This window comes from Leptodactylus fuscus, chromosome 7, assembly GCF_031893055.1.
Source record: "Leptodactylus fuscus isolate aLepFus1 chromosome 7, aLepFus1.hap2, whole genome shotgun sequence".
Classification (NCBI taxonomy): Eukaryota; Metazoa; Chordata; class Amphibia; order Anura; family Leptodactylidae; genus Leptodactylus; species Leptodactylus fuscus.
Window position 1 is genome coordinate 85,436,818 of NC_134271.1, and position 19,965 is coordinate 85,456,782.

Genomic DNA, 19,965 nt, shown 5'->3' on the forward strand with positions numbered 1-19,965 from the left:
GGAAATATGCACACCTCCCTCCATAGTAGGTTTTCTCCCTTTACCCTCAATAGACCTGGGGTTATTACTCTCCTTGGCGAACCATTCTCTGGAGGGGCATACCCTTGCTACATGTCCCATCCCTCCACACACAAAACAGCATACTGTGCGGGACCCTTCACTCTTGGGTCTGGCACTTCGCACAGTGGCCCCAATCTGCATGGGTTGGTCCCCCGGGTCCTCTCTAAAAACAGAGAATTGAGGAGGGCTAAGCCCCCCAGGACTCTTGTCTCCACGCTCCCGGAGGCGCCGTCCAACTCTAATTGCCAGCTGCATGGCCTCATCTAGATCTCCCGGAACAGGGTGAGAAACTAGATGGTCTTTAACCTGGTCTGAGAGTCCTGTCTCAAACTGACTAAGTAGAGCGGGGTCATTCCAGTGTACTTCTGCTGCCCACCTACGAAACTCTGTGCAATATTTATCTATAGCGTGATCCCCTTGCACCACACGTCGTAGGTTATACTCAGCCGTGCGTACCCTGTCTGGGTCGTCATACAGTAACCCCATTGTGGAGAAAAACGCCTCTACAGTTAGTAAGCAAGCTGAGTCGGCTGGTAACGAATGTGCCCAGATGAGGGGATCATCTCTCAATAAAGTAATAATAATCCCAACTCTCTGTACCTCAGAACCGGAGGAAAATGGCCGTAGCCGGAAATACAAAAGACAGTCCTTTTGAAATCGGAAAAAATCTGACCTCTTACCTCGGAAGGGTTCAGGTAAGCTGACTTTTGGCTCCAGAGGCCGACCCACAGGGGCGCTACTCACCTGCCTCTGTATGCCCTCCACCTGAGAGGCTGTGTGTTGAGCCAACTGCTGTAACTGAGATACGTCAGAAGCTTGGATGGCATCCACTCGTAGCTTGATCCCCTCCATCTCAGTGGAAATCTGCTGCACCGCCTGGTACAACTGTTTCAGGTCCGTCATAATGCAAACGAACTTTTTTTTTTTTTTTTTTACCGGCTGAGTGTACTGTTATGTCAGTCCAGGTAGCTGCAACGGGGCTAAGGAATAGCAGTAGGGAATCTCGCCCTGCACTACTCCCACTAGCTATCCCGGTCCCTGCCTCACGAGTGTGGGTCGGCTGTACTCAGGCTAAGCCTACCCCGACAGCTCCTCTCTCACTGATACCGTAGGCCTAGAGGGAAGTGGGAGAAGGAATGTCCTATAAGATCTCTAGGGACTGGAGACTAAAGGGGGTCACCCCTAACGAACAAGTGAAGCTGCTACTGACAGGGACTGACAAGGGTGTGCGCTGACTAACAACACAAGCAGCACACAGGAAACATGTGGGAAAGGATTCCCCCAAACCAATATGGGAAGGAACCTTACACTAGGAAACAAACACAGGGAAACTGAGTAGAAATCAAAGGATAAGGCAATTCACTCACACAGTCAATTATACACAGAGGGAGGATTGGTGAACACAGAAGGGAAAACACACAAACCAACTCGTTCACCCAAACCTCCCAAAAACCAACCACGGAACTTCCTCTATCCCAGATAACCACCTACTCCTCCTGCTAAGGCCTAGCTCTGTAAAAGCGACACTCAGCACAGAACCATGGGAGGCATGGGTTTAAATACAGAGTAGAGACCACTCCTCCCAGGTGCAAATGGGAGGACAGACTAATCAACCAGGAAATAAAGCTGCCTACCAGCAGTGCGCGCGTGCAAGTCAGAAGGTGTGCACCAATACCCACGACAGGACAACCCCGCAGCGCCAGGATGCCACCCCAGACACTGCGCAGCCAAAAACTCCCCAGGTAAGAAAAATAGAAAGCAATGAACCTAAATACTCCTAACAATTCCCCCCCTTCATCTGCCCCAGTGTCATGCCATTCCCCCCCTTCATCTGCCCCAGTGTCATGCCGTTCTCTTCCCACCCCCTTCATCTGCCCCAGTGTCATGCCGTTCTTTCCGCACCCCCTTCATCTGCCCCAGTGTCATGCCGTTCTCCCCCCCTTCATCTGCCCCAGTGTCATGCCATTCTCTCCCCAACCCCTTCATCTGACCCAGTGTCATGCCATTCTCCCCCCTTCATCTGCCCCAGTGTCATGCTATTCTCCCCCTTCATCTGCCCCAGTGTCATGCCATTCTCTCCCCACCCCCTTCATCTGCCCCAGTGTCATGCCATTCCCCCCCTTCATCTGCCCCAGTGTCGTGCCATTCCCCCCCTTCATCTGCCCCAGTGTCATGCCATTCTCTCCCCACCCCCTTCATCTGCCCCAGTGTCATGCCGTTCTCTCCCCACCTCCTTCATCTGCCCCAGTGTCATGCCGTTCTCTCCCCACCCCCTTCATCTTCCACAGTGTCATGCCATTCCCCCCCTCCCCTTCATTTGCCCCCCAGTTTCATGGGCCCCTTCATTATGTTCCATCTTAATGTTAAACACAAAACAAACACTTACACTTACCTCTTCCATCGCTCCCCCGCCGCTCCTCTCTCTGCTCACTTCACTGACATAATTGTAGGCGCGATGTGATGACGTCATCGCGCCTACACACGCCGAAGCCGGGCAGCAGCGTTTAAAGCAGGAGCTGAGCTGTCACAGCTCCTGCTTTAATCGCGTATGTATTCAGCTCATCGGCGTCCGACGGACGCCGATGAGCTGAAATCGGGACCGGCAAGTGCTGGGGTGGGCAAGTGCCGGGGGGCCCCCAGAGGCTCTGTGGACCCCGGCACTTGCCTGACTATGCCCTGAGCTGCCGCCGACCCTGAATGACTGCTGCGAGCGCAAGGGGGCCGGCACACGGTGGCGGGCCAAAACCGGGCCCCCTCCATTTTTCAATTTTGCCAGGCCCCTGACGCCAGTACCAGTAATACTGGCCTATCGGTGGCCCTGAATGTGCATATGAAACTGGAGGGTTTGGTACCTCAAACAAGGTTAAGAACCACTGTCATAGAGTATTACTCTTTAACCGTTCAAATTGAGCTTCTACTCATAAGTTCCAAGTGAGAGGTTAGATTTTCTTTTCATAATGTGTCTATGTAGAAGCATAAATCTATTTTAAATAACTGCTAATACTAAATAAGGAAAAAAACAGGATATTATTAATAACAGCAAAATACTAATAATCTTGACACATCATTTTTAACATGACTGGAACATTGGCAGAATCGATTGTATAATCATTCATATTCATCAACTATATCAGAGCCAATATTCCAGCTAAGTTGGTATCCATATTAGGGAGCCTTCGCACGATGTAACCCTACGCTCATGCTGATTGTAAAAAACACGTTCAGAATGAGCGCTTAAAAAGCAGCTCCCATTGACTTGAATGGGAGCCGGTATACGTGCGCTTCCCATTGAAATCAATGGGAGACTTTTTTCCCTATGCGGGTAATACATTGAAAGCATGGGGAAAAAAGCCTCCCATTGATTTCAGTGGGGAGCGCACGTATGCCAGCTCCCATTCAAGTCAATAGGAGCTGCTTTTTACGCGCTCATTCTGAACATGTTTTTACGATCAGAATGAGCGCAGCGTTACATCGTGTGAAGGCTCCCTTAGTACAGTATCTGGGCATATAACAGCAAACAGGATGCTCATATCCGCAAAATTCACCAAAAAATATAACTTATCACTTGCAACAAAAAAGCGTTGTGGGAAAGACCTCGGAGGCAATGCATCAAGGTTTTTGCCTGTAGAGTTTTCTGCTGAAAGTCCGCATAGGAAACCTTTCTGCCTCCATTATACATATAGGGAAACCACCAGAATGTCTGGAGGTATAATGGAGATGCCACGATTTCCAAAACTGCGACCATATTGGAAACCACACGTATTTTCCCACACTGTGTAAAACGCTGCAGCCATGTACACCATGTGGGGCCCCGACCATAGACATCTATAAACATGAAATGGCCTTTAGCCAAATAAGGTTTAGTTTTCTTATATAAAACAGGCTACATCCTAGTGACTGAGGGAATGGCCCTTTAGCCTATAGGATTTAGCTCCCTATACAGAACAGGCTACATCCTAGTGGACGGAGGGACGGGATCTCCGGCCTACTAGGTTAGACCTATCCCTGACTGTATGCGGATGATACTGGAGGACACATATGGCGTAATGACTAGATACGTATATACAGCACTATCTATGGGCGCCTCCAGTCACGGGCATCACAATATTCTCGTTTTAGGATTGGCTGCTGCAAGCCCCACCCCTTTCCAGTCAGATCCGCCCTGCTGCTGTTGATGCGGACGGATGCGGCCTCGCTTCTCCTCAGTGCCCCCCGATGTCTCCGGTGACAGCGCTGCGCCCCACCGCCGGGTGTCGGGGCCCGCACTAGTACCTCAAACCGGCCTCTCCAAGAGACGGGGAGAGCGCAGCCCCCTCCAGCACCACGGATCCCTGTGCCAGACGCCTGCAGCTGGACGCCATGTCTACCAAAGCTGAGCAGTGTGAGTGTGCTGTCCATGGTACTAGCAGAGGGGGTGGGGGCACCTTTCTAAGAAATTAAAGTAAGGGGCGCCTGATTACATAGAGGATGACAACGGGGATGGCAGTCACTTGTGGTGGAGGAAGATTGCGGTAGTGGGGTTCATGCAGAGTCTAGTGAATGGGGAAAACGGCCATTATATGAGAAGGGGGTCGTCCTATCAGTGATGAGGTCGACATGTTAGTATTGTGAGGAGGGGGGCTTGTGGTCGTATAGGTCTTATTACAGGACCTATACGTGGTCGTACAGGTGTGTGGGGGTCATCCTATCAGTAATAGATGTCTGACTGAATATAATAGGGTAAGGGATGAGGTCAGCCTGGCAGCATTAGGGGTGATAAAGAATTTAATAGTGGGGATGTCAAAATGTCAGTAAGGGAGGTCCGATCATATATAGTAGATCAGCCTGTCAGTAAGGGAGGTCCGATCATATATAGTAGATCAGCCTGTCAGTAAAAGAGGTGTGATCATATACAGCAGGTCAGCCTGTCAGTAAAAGAGGTCCGATCATATACAGCAGGTCAGCCTGTCAGTAAAAGAGGTGTGATCATATACAGAAGGTCAGTCTGTCAGTAAAAGAGGTGTGATCATATATACCAGGTCAGTCTGTCAGTAAAAGAGGTGTGATCATATATAGCAGGTCAGCCTGTCAGTAAAAGAGGTCCGATCATATACAGCAGATCAGTCTGTCAGTAAAAGAGGTGTGATCATATACAGCAGGTCAGTCTGTCAGTAAGGGTGATCTGATCTTACAGTATACAGCAGGTCATTCTGTCAGTAAGAGAAGTCAGACTGAATAAAATAGGGTAAAGGAAGGAGGTCAGCCTGACAACATTAGGGGTGGTATAGAATTTAATAGTGGGGATGTCAAAATGTCAGTAAGGGAGGTCTGATCATATATAGCAGGTCAGCCTGTCAGTAAAAGAGGTGTGATCATATATAGCAGGTCAGCCTGTCAGTAAAAGAGGTGTGATCATATACAGAAGGTCAGTCTGTCAGTAAAAGAGGTGTGATCATATACAGCAGGTCAGCCTGTCAGTAAAAGAGGTGTGATCATATACAGCAGGTCAGCCTGTCAGTAAAAGAGGTGTGATCATATACAGAAGGTCAGTCTGTCAGTAAAAGAGGTGTGATCATATACAGCAGGTCAGCCTGTCAGTAAAAGAGGTGTGATCATATACAGCAGGTCAGCCTGTCAGTAAAAGAGGTCCGATCATATACAGCAGGTCAGCCTGTCAGTAAAAGAGGTGTGATCATATACAGCAGGTCAGTCTGTCAGTAAAAGAGATGTGATCATATACAGCAGGACAGCATGTCAGTAAAAGAGGTCCGATCATATATAGCAGGTCAGCTTGTCAGTAAAAGAGGTGTGATCATATACAGCAGGTCAGCTTATCATTAAGGGTGGTCTAATCTTACAGTATACAGCAGGTCAGTCTGTCAGTAAGAGAAGCCAGACTGAATAAATAGGGTAAAGGAAGGAGGTCAGCCTGACAGCATTAGGGGTGGTATAGAATTTAATAGTGGGGATGTCAACATGTCAGTAAGGGAGGTCCGATCATATACCACAGGTCAGCCTGTCAGTAAGGGTGGCCTGATCTTACAGTATACAGCAGGTCAGCCTGTCAATAGTGAAGGTTTGATTATATATGACAGGTCCAGCTTGTGAGTAATAGACGTCTGATCATATATGTCTGGTTGGCCTGTCAGTAGTCTGATCATGTACAGCAGGTCAGGCGATCAGTAATGTAGTACTGATCATGTACAGCAGGTCAGGCTATCAGTAACATGCAAGTAACAAAAAACAAAACAAAACGTGAGCCGAGAAGAAGGGCCGTACAGCGCGTAGCCTTGTACCAGACTAACCTGTACAGTTACATCCGTAACTTTTTTAATATGGAAGAATAAAGAGTTAATTTTTAACCTCGTGGATCCTTGTTCTAAATTGGCACCTTGGATGCAGCTGGCGTCTCTTATTGTTGTCTAAGGCTATCAGTAAAGTAGTACTGATCATATACAGCAGGTCAGGGGATCAGTAATGTAGTACTGATCATGTACAGCAGGTCCGGCGATCAGTAATGTTGTACTGATCATGTACAGCAGGTCCAGCGATCAGTAATGTAGTACTGATCATGTACAGCAGGTCCGGCGATCAGTAATGTAGTACTGATCATATACAGCAGGTCCGGCGATCAGTAAAGTAGTACTGATCATATACAGCAGGTCAGGGGATCAGTAATGTAGTACTGATCATATACAGCAGGTCCGGCGATCAGTAATGTAGTACTGATCATGTACAGCAGGTCCGGCGATCAGTAATGTAGTACTGATCATGTACAGCAGGTCCGGCGATCAGTAATGTAGTACTGATCATGTACAGAAGGTCAGGCTATCAGTAATGTAGTACTGATCATGTACAGCAGGTCCGGCGATCAGTAATGTAGTACTGATCATGTACAGCAGGTCCGGCGATCAGTAATGTAGTACTGATCATGTACAGCAGGTCCGGCGATCAGTAATGTAGTACTGATCATGTACAGCAGGTCCGGCGATCAGTAATGTAGTACTGATCATGTACAGCAGGTCCGGCGATCAGTAATGTAGTACTGATCATATACAGCAGGTCAGGGGATCAGTAATGTAGTACTGATCATGTACAGCAGGTCAGGGGATCAGTAATGTAGTACTGATCATGTACAGCAGGTCCGGCGATCAGTAATGTTGTACTGATCATGTACAGCAGGTCCAGCGATCAGTAATGTAGTACTGATCATGTACAGCAGGTCCGGCGATCAGTAATGTAGTACTGATCATATACAGCAGGTCAGGCTATCAGTAATGTAGTACTGATCATGTACAGCAGGTCCGGCGATCAGTAATGTAGTACTGATCATATACAGCAGGTCAGGCTATCAGTAATGTAGTACTGATCATATACAGCAGGTCAGGCTATCAGTAATGTAGTACTGATCATATACAGCAGGTCAGGCTATCAGTAATGTAGTACTGATCATATACAGCAGGTCAGGCTATCAGTAATGTAGTACTGATCATATACAGCAGGTCAGGGGATCAGTAATGTAGTACTGATCATGTACAGCAGGTCTGGCGATCAGTAATGTAGTACTGATCATGTACAGCAGGTCCAGCGATCAGTAATGTAGCACTGATCATGTACAGCAGGTCCGGCGATCAGTAATGTAGTACTGATCATATACAGCAGGTCAGGGGATCAGTAATGTAGTACTGATCATGTACAGCAGGTCCGGCGATCAGTAATGTAGTACTGATCATATACAGCAGGTCAGGGGATCAGTAATGTAGTACTGATCATGTACAGCAGGTCCGGCGATCAGTAATGTAGTACTGATCATGTACAGCAGGTCCGGCGATCAGTAATGTAGTACTGATCATATACAGCAGGTCAGGCTATCAGTAATGTAGTACTGATCATATACAGCAGGTCAGGGGATCAGTAATGTAGTACTGATCATGTACAGCAGGTCCGGCGATCAGTAATGTAGTACTGATCATGTACAGCAGGTCCAGCGATCAGTAATGTAGTACTGATCATGTACAGCAGGTCCGGCGATCAGTAATGTAGTACTGATCATATACAGCAGGTCAGGGGATCAGTAATGTAGTACTGATCATATACAGCAGGTCAGGGGATCAGTAATGTAGTACTGATCATGTACAGCAGGTCCGGCGATCAGTAATGTAGTACTGATCATGTACAGCAGGTCCGGCGATCAGTAATGTAGTACTGATCATATACAGCAGGTCAGGCTATCAGTAATGTAGTACTGATCATATACAGCAGGTCAGGGGATCAGTAATGTAGTACTGATCATGTACAGCAGGTCCGGCGATCAGTAATGTAGTACTGATCATGTACAGCAGGTCCAGCGATCAGTAATGTAGTACTGATCATGTACAGCAGGTCAGGCTATCAGTAATGTAGTACTGATCATGTACAGCAGGTCCGGCGATCAGTAATGTAGTACTGATCATGTACAGCAGGTCCGGCGATCAGTAATGTAGTACTGATCATGTACAGCAGGTCCGGCGATCAGTAATGTAGTACTGATCATATACAGCAGGTCAGGGGATCAGTAATGTAGTACTGATCATATACAGCAGGTCCGGCGATCAGTAATGTAGTACTGATCATGTACAGCAGGTCCGGCGATCAGTAATGTAGTACTGATCATATACAGCAGGTCAGGGGATCAGTAATGTAGTACTGATCATGTACAGCAGGTCCGGCGATCAGTAATGTAGTACTGATCATATACAGCAGGTCAGGGGATCAGTAATGTAGTACTGATCATGTACAGCAGGTCCGGCGATCAGTAATGTAGTACTGATCATGTACAGCAGGTCCGGCGATCAGTAATGTAGTACTGATCATATACAGCAGGTCAGGCTATCAGTAATGTAGTACTGATCATATACAGCAGGTCAGGGGATCAGTAATGTAGTACTGATCATGTACAGCAGGTCCGGCGATCAGTAATGTAGTACTGATCATGTACAGCAGGTCCGGCGATCAGTAATGTAGTACTGATCATATACAGCAGGTCAGGCTATCAGTAATGTAGTACTGATCATATACAGCAGGTCAGGGGATCAGTAATGTAGTACTGATCATGTACAGCAGGTCCGGCGATCAGTAATGTAGTACTGATCATGTACAGCAGGTCCAGCGATCAGTAATGTAGTACTGATCATGTACAGCAGGTCCGGCGATCAGTAATGTAGTACTGATCATATACAGCAGGTCAGGGGATCAGTAATGTAGTACTGATCATATACAGCAGGTCCGGCGATCAGTAATGTAGTACTGATCATGTACAGCAGGTCCGGCGATCAGTAATGTAGTACTGATCATATACAGCAGGTAAGGGGATCAGTAATGTAGTACTGATCATATACAGCAGGTCAGGGGATCAGTAATGTAGTACTGATCATGTACAGCAGGTTCGGCGATCAGTAATGTAGTACTGATCATGTACAGCAGGTCCGGCGATCAGTAATGTAGTACTGATCATGTACAGCAGGTCCGGCGATCAGTAATGTAGTACTGATCATGTACAGCAGGTCCGGCGATCAGTAATGTAGTACTGATCATGTACAGCAGGTCCGGCGATCAGTAATGTAGTACTGATCATGTACAGCAGGTCCGGCGATCAGTAATGTAGTACTGATCATGTACAGCAGGTCCGGCGATCAGTAATGTAGTACTGATCATATACAGCAGGTCAGGGGATCAGTAATGTAGTACTGATCATGTACAGCAGGTTCGGCGATCAGTAATGTAGTACTGATCATGTACAGCAGGTCCGGCGATCAGTAATGTAGTACTGATCATGTACAGCAGGTCCGGCGATCAGTAATGTAGTACTGTTCATATACAGCAGGTCCGGCGATCAGTAATGTAGTACTGATCATGTACAGCAGGTCCGGCGATCAGTAATGTAGTACTGATCATGTACAGCAGGTTCGGCGATCAGTAATGTAGTACTGATCATGTACAGCAGGTCCGGCGATCAGTAATGTAGTACTGATCATGTACAGCAGGTCCAGCGATCAGTAATGTAGTACTGATCATGTACAGCAGGTCCGGCGATCAGTAATGTAGTACTGATCATATACAGCAGGTCAGGGGATCAGTAATGTAGTACTGATCATGTACAGCAGGTTCGGCGATCAGTAATGTAGTACTGATCATGTACAGCAGGTCCGGCGATCAGTAATGTAGTACTGATCATGTACAGCAGGTCCGGCGATCAGTAATGTAGTACTGATCATGTACAGCAGGTCAGCTTGTCAGAAGTGGAGTTCTGATATCTTGCTGGTCAGCCTGTCAGTAATGGAGGTCCGACTATATACAGTAGGTCAGTTTGGCCGAGAGTTATACTTTACATATTTGTTGTAATGTAAGGTGTAGATCATGTAGGGATTGCTATATTCCTATGTCTCTAAGCATCTATAGGTGAACATGGGCTCATGTAATCACGTCAAGGTTATATATACTCAGTGTTGTGTCCTTTATTGCTGCTTTTGTCATGACAATCACCAAAAATAAACTGAGACAAGACGGCGGCTCTCATGCTCATCCATATTCAATTGCTTAGGAATAATTTAATGTATCCCTAATCCTCTAGATTCCTTCTAATCCCCAATGTCTCTCTTGATCTCTATGAGCAAGACAAACCATTGTGAAAGTCACATGTGCTACACTCTGTTCTGCTGGATTTTAATATTCATCTGATCAAATATTAGATGAACAGAATATTTCAGACAGTAGGGGTCTAGCCTCTGTGAGCTATACATATCAGTAGTGCCAAACTATCCCCTGTTCTGGAAGTTTGTTGCAATGTATCAGTCTGAAGGCTGGGCTGCTTAAAGGTAGTCTGTCAGAAATATATTTATTATAAACCTTATCCCAGTAACTTGTATTGTGATAAAGTTTCCTGCTGACAGACTCACTTCTGTCCCTTCCCGCCACAGGCATTTTTTGATTTTGACTTCCCTCCTTCCAAACCCCTTTTTCCATTCACAGCACCATATAACGGTTTAAAGGGGTTTTCCAGTTTCTAACATTGATTCCTATCCTTAGTACAGGTCATCAATATTAGCTCTTCTAAAGTCCGACACTCGGGACCCCACAGAGATCACCAGTACCGAAACTGTTTACATACCGGGAGCCGGCGTAGCCCCACCCCCCCCTCTTTGCTTGAGTTCCTCCAGGAGTTCCTTGTTATTCAGAGGATGGAGGCTTTGGTGGCGGAGGACTCTCCTAATTACTCCAGGTTTGAACGCCTCTGGCGGCCTTGGATCTTGTTCCGGGAATCGTCTGACTTTTCTGCTTCTTTTGCTTGAGTGTGGTGTGGCCTTCTATATTCTCTTTCTCCCGTTGTCCTCTTCTCTCCCTTCCCTGTGTGTTCCCTGACGTTTGTCCTGACTATTTCCTTTTCCCCCTTTTTTTTTTTTTCTCTCTTTCCGTTTTCTTCGTATTCCTGTCTTGTTTTTGTTCCCTCCCCTTCTTTTTCTTTTGTATTATGTTGAGCAGGTACTGCACTAATTTATCGGTTTGGGGTTTCCTCCTGAGCCGCCACTTTTTCCTTGTCCATTTTGATTAGCGACGTTGCTCCGTTTGTTCCTTTTTGTTTATATGTTTTAATTTTGAAAAATCTCTAATAAAACCCGTTTACACATACATACCGGGAGCCGCGCTGCTCACTTGTAGTACAAACTGTAGTGTCAAGTGTAGGTACTGCTCCACTGTCAATTGAAATACATGTGGCAGCGCTGCAGTGCCTAAACTCGCCAATACTGCTTGTGTGGTGAGTGAGCAGAACCACACTGTCTCGGTACCTGTGATCTGTGGGGTTCCAGGGTCATCAATGTTAGAAACCGGTTAACGCCTTTAATGTTTGTAAGACACATTGTACTTTGTAATGGTACTATTTAATATTCTGTATGATGTACTGGGAAGCTTTGAAAAAAAATCATATTTGAGTGGAATTAGAGAAAAACTCACCTGTATGTCACCTGTATTCTATGGGTCTTATCAGTGTCTGGGGTTGCTAGGTGGGGTGACAGACACAAAAGTCCATATTCTTTAGTCCAAAAACATAGGTAGAGTTTATTTTCATTCAAAAAAGTAGTGCAGCAACAAAAGGAAACAATACAAAAATAAATCCCTGCCTGGCTAGGCTCTAACTAAACATAGAATAGGTTACCTCACCTAGGATAACAGAAATCAAAAGCCAGTAGAATCATTCAGGACACAGCTCCAAAAACATGACCTCTCTCTTTCACTCTCCAGCCAAGCTCTGCCAAAGTGTTGCTGCTGGAGCAACTTCTTAAGCCTCCTTGACAAGGAGACTCTCTGCAGCTGAGTCGCTGCCGGAACATCCCCAAAGTGGACTGGAGGGGGGTGGAATGACAGGTTCCACTACCAATCCTACCTGTCATTCCTAAAAATCCAGCCCAATACTGAGCATTTACCAAAATGCTCAGCAGACGAAAGTTGTCTGCTGAGAACAAACATTCCTTCTGGAGTTTTCTCATCTCACCCACCTGAGTAGTCTGGGTGAGATGTACACCCCCTCCACTACCTGACCAGCCATCGGCTTACCGTCTGTATAGTTCCAGGGATATTTACATTTTTTTCTTTTTACCCTTTATAAAAATCTAAAAAGATACAATAAATTTCTGTGTACAAGGATGCATAAGGCATCTGTTTTTTTTTTTTTTTTGCGTTTACTAAGATGTACTTCTTAGTTATACCATTTTGGAGAATGTCTAATGTTTTTATTGATTTTTATTTACATTTTTATGGGAGTTGAAATGGTTAAAAAAACCTCAGTTTGGATCTTTGATTGCATGTCCTATAGCTTGCAGTCTATGTGACTTTCGCTTCAATAGCTATAATACTGTGTCAGGCCTTGGAGCTTTCAGAAGGCTCCCGGCTGTCATAGTAACAGGATGGTTTCCTCAGTCTCGTCACTCAGGATCTGTCCTGCACTTTTAAAGGTAGGGTATTTTTTTTCACTTTTGGGGGCTCACTCAATACTATGCCAATGATCAGAATGAACTCTGGTTGTGCGCATTAGTTTTACATCTCTGCTGTACAATACAGCAGAGACCCAGGAGCTATGGCAAAGAGTAGAGCAGATGTCGGAAAGGTGTTAATTGGTCATTAACATTTCAGGTAACGTGATCTCATTTGATAAAACATGATTTTGGATCAAAACGTAATGCATGTTATTAAAAAGGTTGCTGCTTTCTTCCTAAGAAACCTCTCTAACCTCTCCTGCCTGTAAGTATATTCCTTGTAGCTAATTTACTGCTTACTCCCTGTTACTAGGGATGTCCCGTACTTAGTTACTTCAAACTGAGACAGATTCACAGCAAGTGAAGAGAGGAGGGATAAGTCTCTTCACACAGTGAATGGAGAGGGGAGGGGTTGTAGTCACTCACAGCCTCCACATACATCTTCAAACTTCTTTCTTTGGCACTGGACTAAGAGCAGAGTATACAATGTAAAAAGTCTACCATGTACTTTTATCTACTTCTGGTTGTTTATGTTATTGCTGATGTAATATTAGGTATAGGCAGTAAGCAGATTTCCTTATTGTGGTCAATTGAATTTTTTTTGTGTGTCAGGGATCTTGTTAGCTGCATCATGTCCTGTATTTGCAGTCCAGTGTCCCTGGATCTCCTATAATATTGTCACTTGGGCTTTTCTCAGCTATTTGTTGTTTTACAGTTACTCATGGCAGAATTACATGTATCCAATAAACAGCAATTACCACAACCCAATTAATTCTCCTCCATATACACATCTACATATGCAATTGCATAAATTGAGCATTGATGCAAAAATGACAATGAAGATTAGTGTTTAATAAGTATTAAAATTCTATAAAGCCCAAGAAAAATACACACAATTTCCCTACTCCTATAGCATACATGGAAATACAAGTTGTGCTACCAAATTAACTCATTCTCCTTATATTGTTTTGAAAGGAGACCGTGCACTTAGTTTTTTATATGCATATAACAGACAAAAGACAGGTTCAATCTCACCAATCAGTTCAATTTGTAAAGGATCTATGGAGTTAGAGGCGCAGACAGGGGACCACAGGTTCATCCAGGTTAAATTTAATCCTGTGATACCCCTCAGTGTGATAGCCCACACCCCCAAAAGATTTCCACACCTACAAGGGCAGTACTGTAGAGCTGTCCCAACACATATTTTCCCTTCCCGGTCCTACGCGTTTTGTGGCTGTCAAGGCCACTCTTCAGGGGACCTGTGTCGTATGTGCTTGATAGGAAAATAGCTCACTACAGGCTGTACCCACAGTGGTGCTAAGCCACCTGTCTAAACACAGGTGGCTTAGCACCGTGTTCTTCTCACTATCATGTCATTCATAGGCACATCATGATGGCGCATCACCGCATGACTCTCCCTGGCTTCATGGGAGTTTCTGCGCATGCTCCTGATATACAGTGCAGGTCTTTATCAAGACAGTGATCAGTCCCACCCATTGCAAATAAATAGCCTATGGTGAGGAGTACACATGGAGGGAAATAAATATGACCCACAGGAATAAATTGAACCTGGATGAACCTGTGGTCCCTTGTCTGAGCCTGTATCTCCATAGATCCCTTATTTTACAGATTGCTGAGCCTATACCTGTCTTTTATCTTTTATACAGATTGATGACACTGAACTTGTCTTTTGTCAGTTATATGCATTGGTCTCCTTTCCAAACAATATAAGGAGAATGAGTTAGGGCCCCTTCACACGGAGTTTACGCTTCGTGTATTCTGTCTACGCGCTGTGTATTCTGTCCATTTTACATGTGTAAAAATACACGTGTAAAATTAGAAGTTAGCCATTGAGTTCAATGGCTTTTTTGTATAACGCGCGTCTTTTTCCACGCGTAAACTCCGTGTGAAGGGGCCCTTATATTGATATTTTGTCGCACAATTTGTACTTCCCTGTATGCTATATGATTAGGGAAATTGTGTGTATTTTTCTTGGGCTTTGTGGAATATTAATACTTATTCTTTATTAAAAGCTAAGTTTTATTGTTATTATTGCATCAATGCTGGATATATAGAATTGCATGTAAATAAACCAGTGGAAGTAGTAATGGATAGGGGAGGGCATGCAAATTGCTCCTTATTGTATGCTCTAACCCTCAGGATGAAATGCAAAATGTTCTGCAATCACATGAGACTATTAGTAGTAGAAAAATTAATAGAAAACCATGTATGAAGGCTTCTATAGCCAGAGAAGTGTTTGCCCAACCAGACTCTGCACTAGGGCTGGGCGATTATGACCTAAATCAAAAATTAATTGGGCATTTTACCTTGATTACGATTAATGTTGATAATTTCAGGTCACACGCCAATAAGTATGAGTAAGTTTTGAGTGAACCTCATGTTATTTGTCTTGCAATGTTTGCTTGGTGGTTTCATTCAGACCAAACATGGCTGTACCAAAACTGCTATGATATTGTGGGGTCTCTTCAGACCCTAGAGCATAATAAACGTAGGCCTAGTGGAGGTGATCAAACATAAAAAAACAGTATTTCTCACCTGCCCTGGACGCTGGCCTGATTCCCTGCTGTCTTTGACGCTTTTGACCGACGTCAGGGACCACCTGGGCCTGTTACTGGGCATCAGCGACTGCGTGACGGGGCCAATCATAGGCCTCAGCGATCCCTGACAACAGGCAGCTGTTCTCAAGAGCACAGGTAGTCATGAAGTCATGAAGAGAACAGGGAGTAGCCCAGAAGAGGTGAGTAAGACTGTTTTTATGTTTGATCAGGTCCCCCGGGCCACCCATTATTATACTCTAGGGTCTGAAGAGACCTCACAGTATAATAGCAGTTTTGGTATAATGGAGTTTTGGAAAACTCCAGTACCCTTTCAAAACCAGAGGATCGTCTAGACTGGATACAATTGTAACAGACCCTCAGCAGGATGAATTTTTAGTCCCTAGACATAAATATGTAAGCATTGCATTTGATGGGAGGCAATGGGGAAAAGATAAGTATCCTGTTTGATTTCTGCGGTAGCAGAACTCGTGGTGTGAGACGCTCTGCTGGTCAGGCCCATTCATCTGAGCCTAATCACCATGTAAAAGCTGCAGCATATTCCTCTTTACTTTCAGCCATGTGAACTTACCTTTAGACTTCAGGTTTACTTTTCCCTATTGAACTGATCAGAAACATGAAGCGACATGATATGTTGTACAGGGGTACAGCAGGTAAGTGTGGCGTGCTCTCCAGCGACAGCAACAGATGAGGGCTCACTGCTGTAGGACATTTTCACAGAGATTCCACATTTATGGTGATACAGCCAATATATACATGGTTTTTGGACTTTCAAATACAGATACATATTCGTGCAGAAAAATGTTTTTTTCTCTCATTTTATCAGTCTCTTTCCCCTTATCTGCTGACTCACTTAGAATTTTGCTTTTAAATCTATCTTGGTTTCCCAAGATGGATTGTCAGCTCACATAGGTATCATATTACAGCAGGAGGACAGAGAGGTGGAGGCCCCACACAGACAAGCTGCAGTAGCAAACTGTATTTTTATATCTCAGCCAAGTGTTTTATTCACATCAATAGAGACCAGAAATATCTTTTTTCTCCATTTTCTGTGTGGTGCGAATGCCAAAAAAAATTAAATAAATAAATAAAGTACCGTAATTCAATGGACAGAAATAGTTTTATACCTTATGTATTGCACATAATCTTAAAAAGTCACCTGAAAGTGAAATATGCTGGACATAGTAAGATAATTTACTTGCTTCTTTGGGATTCTTATAGGCTTGTTGGGTAATTGTTTAGCTTTCCCCAAGGCCTGAGTGTTCAACTCTTAAAGGATAGCACAAAGACTCATTTGTTCAGTTACCTCTTACCCTTTTTATGGGTCTACAGGGGCCCCATTTTTTCGTATCACAAAACTCTGGACAGTTCATTCATTTTAATGTTTGTAGACCCATGAAAAGTACAGATGACACACAGGTGCTATCCGTGTGCTGTCCATTCCATATTTTCATGGACTTATTATATGCATGTGTACATGTAGCCTACTGGATTAATTTGATAGTGGGGGTTGTGTCACTCCACTTAGGAGTGTAGGAATGCTGGCTGATGATCCCTGTTGGAGCTATCAATGGGGGTCATATTGTTGTCAGCCAGCTTTTCTAAAAGAAATGAACAGTTTTACCTACAGCTCTGTTCTTTTTGTCCTGCTATGATGCTAAAGACTGTGTTTTCCCCCCATTTTTAATGTGCAGTTGCTTCCAAGATCCGATACCTGCATGAGTACCACCATCGGGTGATCCATAACACGTACCCAGTGCCAACAGGAACAGACATAGCCAACACCCTGAAATACTTTTCCCAGACACTGTTAAGGTGAGATTTCAATATTTCTAGTATGAACTTAATGAAGAAATTAAAAGTTGATAGATTCTTGCCTGGATTTCTGCTTTGTCAATGCTCCTTTAGGACAATCCTATTAACCACGTGTTCTCTGCTGCCAAAGTCTACATTACACCATGGCCGCAATCAGCCGAGGCCAAAAGAGCATCCCCATAAAATCTAAGAACTTCTCGCTAAGGGTCTGTTCACATATTTTGTTCATCAGTTTAACTTATCAGTTTCAAGGATACAAAAAAAATCATGTGAAAATGGATGAGAGTGGAAGGAAACTGATGATCACCTGTTAACATAGAGTGAATGTTACATAGAACTGGATCAGTTTCTGTTCCTTTTTTGTGGGATACAAACGTGTGGTTTATCCTACAGTAACTGATCTGTTTTTATTTAAGGCCATATTCTTATCTGCACCAGGGACTCTGTTGTAGACTCCATTGCAGTATCTGCCTGAAAATCAGTGGAGGAAAAAGTCCTGCATGGAGGCTTTTTCCTCCTCCGGTTTTAGTTTTAAAAACAACGGATACCCGTCAGACCACATTATATGGCGTGTAAGGGTGCCTTCACACGGCATAGCGTGCCGCTCCTTTAGACATGTATACACGTGTCCGAGCGTGGCGCTTCAAAACAGAGCCCATTAATTTCAATGGGTGCCGATATACGCGCGCTGCCCATTCAAATCAATCGGAGGCTTTTTTGCCTATTGATTTCAATGGGTATCGTGTGTATATCGGTACCCATTGAAATCAATGTTCACTGTTTTGAAGTGCCGTGCTTGGACACATGTATACGTGTCTAAAGGAGCGGCGCGCTACGCCGTGTGAAGGCTCCCTAACAGGTTTTTTGGCATTTTGTCTATCTCTGACAGGCCAGAAACATGGTTAGGTGACGCTATTATGAACCTAGCCTAGCATTGCCTTTGTGTAAATAGATGGTCATGAGTTTCCAATTTCATCCATTTTTAGACGTTTTTTGTATCTGCAAAACCGATCACTTAGGCCCCACGTTGTGGAAAGGCAGTTTTTTTTTGTTACGTTTTATTGAGCCAAAGCCAGGAGTGGTTTGAGCAGAAGGGAGAAGTATAAGAACTTCATCCGTATTTCCCATTAGTTTTGTAGCCATTCTTGACTTTGGCTCAAAAAAACGCAGCAAAATCTGCAACCAAAAAAGCTGCGTTTCTGCAATGTAGGGCCTTAGCCTTAGGGTGTGCTCACACTACTGTTGCTAATAGCCACGGCTGTCATCCTTCATAGGATCTAGCAGAGTTATGCTCTATTCAGATCACATTTTTTGTACATCCACTTAGCTAATCTGTTTAACGGATGCAAAAGATGTACGTAATCGGATGACTGTTTAAATAGACTTCAATATTAAAAAAACAAAAACAGATCTGTTTCTGTCCATTTTTTGGATGGACACAAAAGTATGGTATACAAAGTTTTGTGTCCTTAAAAAAAAAAAAAAAAAATAGCGGACAGAAATATAGCTGTTTTTTTTAAAAAAATATTGCTGTCTTTGTAAATGGATGGCCATACGTTTGCATACATTTTTTGATTACGATTTTCTATCCGTTAAGCGGATGTAAAAATCGTGATCTGGTGGATAATTATGGACACACACAGAGTACCTTCCATCTGTGTCCATTCCCATTGACACTAACCTTGTCTTCCATCATGTTTATTTAGTTTTCTAGCAGAAGAAAAAGTCCTAGATGTAAGATTTTTTCTTTTGTAAGAAAAGTAAAAAACATGACAGAAGAAAGCTTTCCTCATGTATTTACCTTGGGGTCAATGCAGACCAACCCCCGAAATACATTTTGGCACAGCTAGACAAGTTTGCCTTTCAAAAAGCTGGGTAAAAATAGTGTTGATTGTCAATCAAGTTATTGGTAGGGAACCTTCGGCTCTCCAGCTGCTGTGAAACTACAACTCCCAACATGCTCCATTCACTTCCATGGGAGTTCCAAGAACAGCAGAGCAAGTATGCATGCTGGGAGTTGTAGTTTTGCAACAGCTGGAGAGCCGTACGTTCCCTACCCCTGGGTTATTTGGTTACTGCTTGACTGTATGCCTAGTTACATTTCATGCAGGGAAATTGACCATTCAGGACTTATTGAGAGTTTGGTGGGCCTTAAAAGAAGAGAGTGACTCAAAGACTTATATTTACTGAAGTTCTGTTTTTATCGGGAAGTGTTCTTTAAAGGGGTTGTCCTTCAAGCAAGACATGTCCCCATTCCACAGGATAAGAGAGGTCTGATCACAAGAACAGGTTATCTGAGTCCTCCCATTGAAGTGGAGCAGTGGTAGCACATGCACCTTGCTGCTCCTTTCAGATTACTGGAAACTGCTAAAGACCCAACTATCTTCAGCACTCCGATAGTGATAAATGGAGCAACAGTGCACATGAGCAGCTGACTGTATATTCACTCAGGGGGAGCCGGGAACCTTGTTTTTATTGATTGGTAGAGGTTCTTATAGTCAGACCATGGCTCAAACACATATTTCCTA

The 19,965-nt window shown here is 44.3% G+C and overlaps 1 protein-coding gene across 2 annotated transcripts in view; it reads left to right on the forward strand.

Annotated features, from left to right (window-relative positions):
- Positions 1-4,233: 4,233 nt before the first annotated feature.
- The window catches only part of UNC79 (unc-79 subunit of NALCN channel complex), a 138,507-nt gene continuing 122,775 nt past the window's right edge, over positions 4,234-19,965 (forward strand). For both annotated transcript variants that reach the window (XM_075282435.1, XM_075282436.1), the window contains exons 1-2: positions 4,234-4,441; positions 17,317-17,437. In XM_075282435.1, coding sequence (XP_075138536.1) covers positions 4,420-4,441; positions 17,317-17,437 — 143 coding nt within the window. In that variant the 5' untranslated portion in view covers positions 4,234-4,419. The remainder of the gene's footprint in view (positions 4,442-17,316; positions 17,438-19,965) is intronic.